The sequence below is a fragment of the Vanellus vanellus genome (genome assembly GCF_965231255.1).
Source record: "Vanellus vanellus genome assembly, contig: HAP1_SCAFFOLD_1178, whole genome shotgun sequence".
NCBI classification, from domain to species: Eukaryota; Metazoa; Chordata; class Aves; order Charadriiformes; family Charadriidae; genus Vanellus; species Vanellus vanellus.
Genome location: NW_028127195.1, coordinates 41,902 through 45,808, shown reverse-complemented (window position 1 = coordinate 45,808; position 3,907 = coordinate 41,902). Strand labels below are relative to the sequence as shown.

The 3,907-nt window shown below is 42.6% G+C and overlaps 1 protein-coding gene across 1 annotated transcript; it reads left to right on the top strand.

The window, feature by feature from the left end:
- Positions 1-356: 356 nt before the first annotated feature.
- LOC309685432 (olfactory receptor 5V1-like) lies at positions 357-1,160 on the top strand (the record flags this gene model as incomplete). Its single annotated transcript, XM_082501202.1, has 1 exon — positions 357-1,160. One exon carries the CDS (start codon positions 357-359, stop codon positions 1,158-1,160), a length of 804 nt encoding a protein of 267 aa, XP_082357328.1.
- Between the last annotated feature and the right edge of the window lie 2,747 nt (positions 1,161-3,907).

Below are 3,907 nucleotides of genomic sequence, written 5' to 3'. Positions count from 1 at the left end.
AATGAACAGGAACAGGAAGTGTCAGTTGGGCTCAATGGGAAAAAGGCCTATTTCAAATGCTTTCTGCAATACCTCTTTCAACCCTCTGCTTCCCAACATGGATTGAAATCTCCTTTCTTAAACCCACATTGATCTGCTACCTGGGAGTCAATTCATGTGATTTTGCATGTTCTGATTCCAGTGCTAACATCACTGCATTTCTCTTCCTTTCAGGTCACATAGAGTAAATGGAAAACCAAACAAGTGGAACGGAGATTGTTCTCTTGGGACTTACAAGAGATCCACTCCTTCAAAGCCTCCTATTCACTGTGTTTTTAATTATTTATCTAATAATTTTATTAGGAAATATAGTAATAATGATGGTCATAAGGACAGATCTCCACCTTCACTCTCCCATGTACTTCTTCATCTTTCATTTAGCACTTGTTGATATCTGTTATGCCACCGCTGTTGTTCCAAAGATGCTGGTGAATTTTCTTGTCAAAGGAAGCATAACCATTGCTGTCAATGCTTGTATCACTCAAATGTTCTTCATATTCCTCTCAGCTGGATGTGAAGTTTTTATGCTTTCAGTAATGGCGTATGACCGGTATGTGGCCATCTGTAATCCTCTGAAGTATCAAGAGGCTATGAGCAAACATTTCTGTTATCAGCTTGTGGGGAGTGCATGGCTAATGGGTCTCTTATATTCAGTTTTAAACACAATTCCTGTGCTAAATATTCAATTCTGTGGGCACACAGAAATCAAACATTTCAGCTGTGAGCTACCCCCTCTCCTCTCTGCTGCTTGCAGTGGGACCTTTCTCAGTAAACTCATTCTTCTTTTTTCTGCTGTAATCTTTGGGTCCAGCTCCTTTTTGCTCACTCTCATCTCTTACATCTATATCATCACCACTGTCTTGAAGATACAGTCTGCAGAAGGGAGGCACAAAGCTTTCTCCACTTGCAGCTCCCACTTCATTGTAGTAGGGTTACTCTACATAACTGCTCTGTTCCAATACACAAAACCCAAATCAGTCTCATCAATCATTCTAGATCAAGTGCTGTCCACCCAATACAGCATCTTAACCCCCATGCTGAATCCCATCATCTACAGCCTGAAAAATAAAGATGTGAAAACAGCCTTAAGCAGAATTCTAAAGAAGATGCAATTTGTGTAACCTCTGAGCTGTATATTTAAAATACATGTTCTTTAAAACATGGACTTATAAGAAAATGACTTATTGGGATTTGCTAGTTGCGTTTTCTAGGTTATGTAATAAAAAACACATTCACTTATCCACAAAGGAGCACAATGGCATGAGGGGATGCCAAATAATACTCTGCCACAGCAGCTCCCAGGCCCATCAAAGAGACAGCTATGAGCCCATCAGTGGTTCATCCCCACAAAGACAGAGGAGCACAGAAGTGAAATGGAAGGCAAGGGAACCCAGATTACAGGCTCAGAAGAAGGAACGCCCTATCCAGGCTCCTCTCAGGGCTGTCATAGGAGATTTACCAGACCATTCCAGTTGTGAAACCCATCATGATGAGTGAAGGGGAGTAAAGGCTGTAGCACATTTTGGACCAATGGGAGTTACTGCCCAAGGCTATGGGACACTTTACAGGATACAGGGGACCAGAATTTTGAGAATACACAAGAGTTATTCTGAGATCTTGTAGGAGACCACTGAGATGTCAAAGATTGAAATGTCTCAAAACTCGCTTACTGTAAGCGCACCAGCCACATTCATAACAGGAGCAAAAGGGCACCTAAAACTTGCTGAGCTAAGTTGCAAGTTGTGCCACTGTGACAAACCACAGCATCCTGTTTACCACAAGAGTACATCAGGAGCGACCATTTTCCAAGAAGACCACCTTCCAAGAAAGATTGGCAGAGCATCTATATTGATTGGTCAAGTGTTGAGTAAACTTTGACTATAAGTTCATGCCGTGTCCTTCTGCAGTCAGAACTCCTTTCCTCTATTTCCTCCTTTGCTCTATCGCTTATTTCAGTATCCAAGGCTGGGAGATAACAATAAAGTTTAGCAGACAGCATCTGACCTGAGTTATGCCTTAATCTCATGCACGGAATTGTTAGGGGTTCTCCCAAACATCCCCACCCCCCCCCCCCCAAACCTCCACGTCCTGGATTGGGACACTTTTTATTGGTGTCATGGACAGGGTTCTGCAACGTGAGAGTACCGTTCTTATTATCTGCTTTTGCATATACTAGAGAAATGCCTGAGTGCATGCGTGTGTGTCTCTCGGGGAAGTAAGGGGTGAGAATTTGTGTGTTGTAACTACTAACATTTGACCTCCCCGAGGTGACTGCCCCGTTTTGTTTTTGTTGTTGAGAAACCATACCTGTCCACTTTTCACACAAGTAAGGGGGCAGAATTTGTGTACCCTGAGTTGACCACCCCCGTTTGTTTGTTGAGACATATGCGTGGAGATAATTCACCCCCTGCAGGTCGGAAGGTGTTGTTTCATTTTTTAGAAAAATATAATGCGTACCCGTCAGTACTGGGAAATGACTGGGCATGAGATAATTGGCATAATTTGTAAAGTGTTACTGACTGAATCAGCACCATGCAAAGGGAGGCTAAACTTTGGTTTGGAAAAAGAAAATCTAATATATGCGCCACCCTGGGTGCTAGTTTGGTCACAGTGGTAGAAGCTCGGGACCAACAATGTAGGGCTGAATTGCAAACTATACAGTCCCTACAGGCTTTTGTGGAAGAGTTAAAGATGCAATTGAGTCAAGAGCAGGCTTTGGTGAGTTGTTTGCAATCCAACCTCAAAGAACAACTCCTTGCAGATGAGAACCGGGGCCAGGATAGTTACCCATCCTCCTCTGGGGAAAAAGGTCCCCAGTATCCCATTGTTGAATTAGGCAAAGCAAAAGCTAGATTAGATGAGGTGACAGTCCGTCCCTATTTGCTCAGACCCCTGATTAAAACAGAATATACATATGATGACAACCGAGACAGTTTCCCTGTAACTACTACTAAGGAAGTACCCTTTACTGCTACAGAATTGGCTAAACTTAAAAAGGATTTCAGTCATAATCCTAGGGAATCAGAAGCAGAATATGTCTGGAGAGTGTCATTGTCAGGTGGAGATCAAATATTCTTACAAAAGTACAGCTCTGTTACTGCCCCTCCACCAAACAAGAGCCGAAAGGGTTGAGACGAATGGAATGGCAAACTTTTCTGCACCCCTACCAAGGAAAAACAATGTTGAGGTTAGACAAATTAAGAATAGAGTCCCCTCTGTGGTCTCTTCCGTGGTCTCTTGCCAGACCTCCTGGCAGAAAGAAATAACCAAATAAACGTAATAGCTTCTGGAACACGGGGTGTCAGAAAAGTATCCCCCAAAACTTAATGAACAGGATACCAACTAATAAACTCAAAAAATTAATCACAATCTGACCTGAAAATTCCAACTCTTGGACAGATCCTGCCGGTCCCGTGCCAATAAACCCCACCCCCCCACACCAGTAAAAAATGTACTGTTAGTACTTGAAACTCATCCTTTTAATACAAATGTTAATAAAACCAAGGAAGTTTTCTTTTTTCTCTTGCAGGTAAATACCACGGAGAATTGTATCATAAACCGCAACAGAAAATTCAGCGTAAAATCTAATTCCTTGTGATATCGATGCATTAATGCTTATTGCTCTGTTGAGATTTTTTGCATTTCTTAGCAGAAATTGCTTTGGGTGACCTGTTTCTTTGCCCTTAATCCCTAGAGAAGGTTTAGCTTTTTAAATGTTAAGTGAGGACAAGAAAACCGATTTTTGACCCTAGGGGAAGAGGTAGCCAGAGCTTTCAACCTTACTAATTGTTGGGTCTGTGGAAGCCCAGGAGGAGCTGAGGAGTTGCTGTGGGTGGTTCAGCCTGTCCCGCCTAAGTGGTGGGTAAGC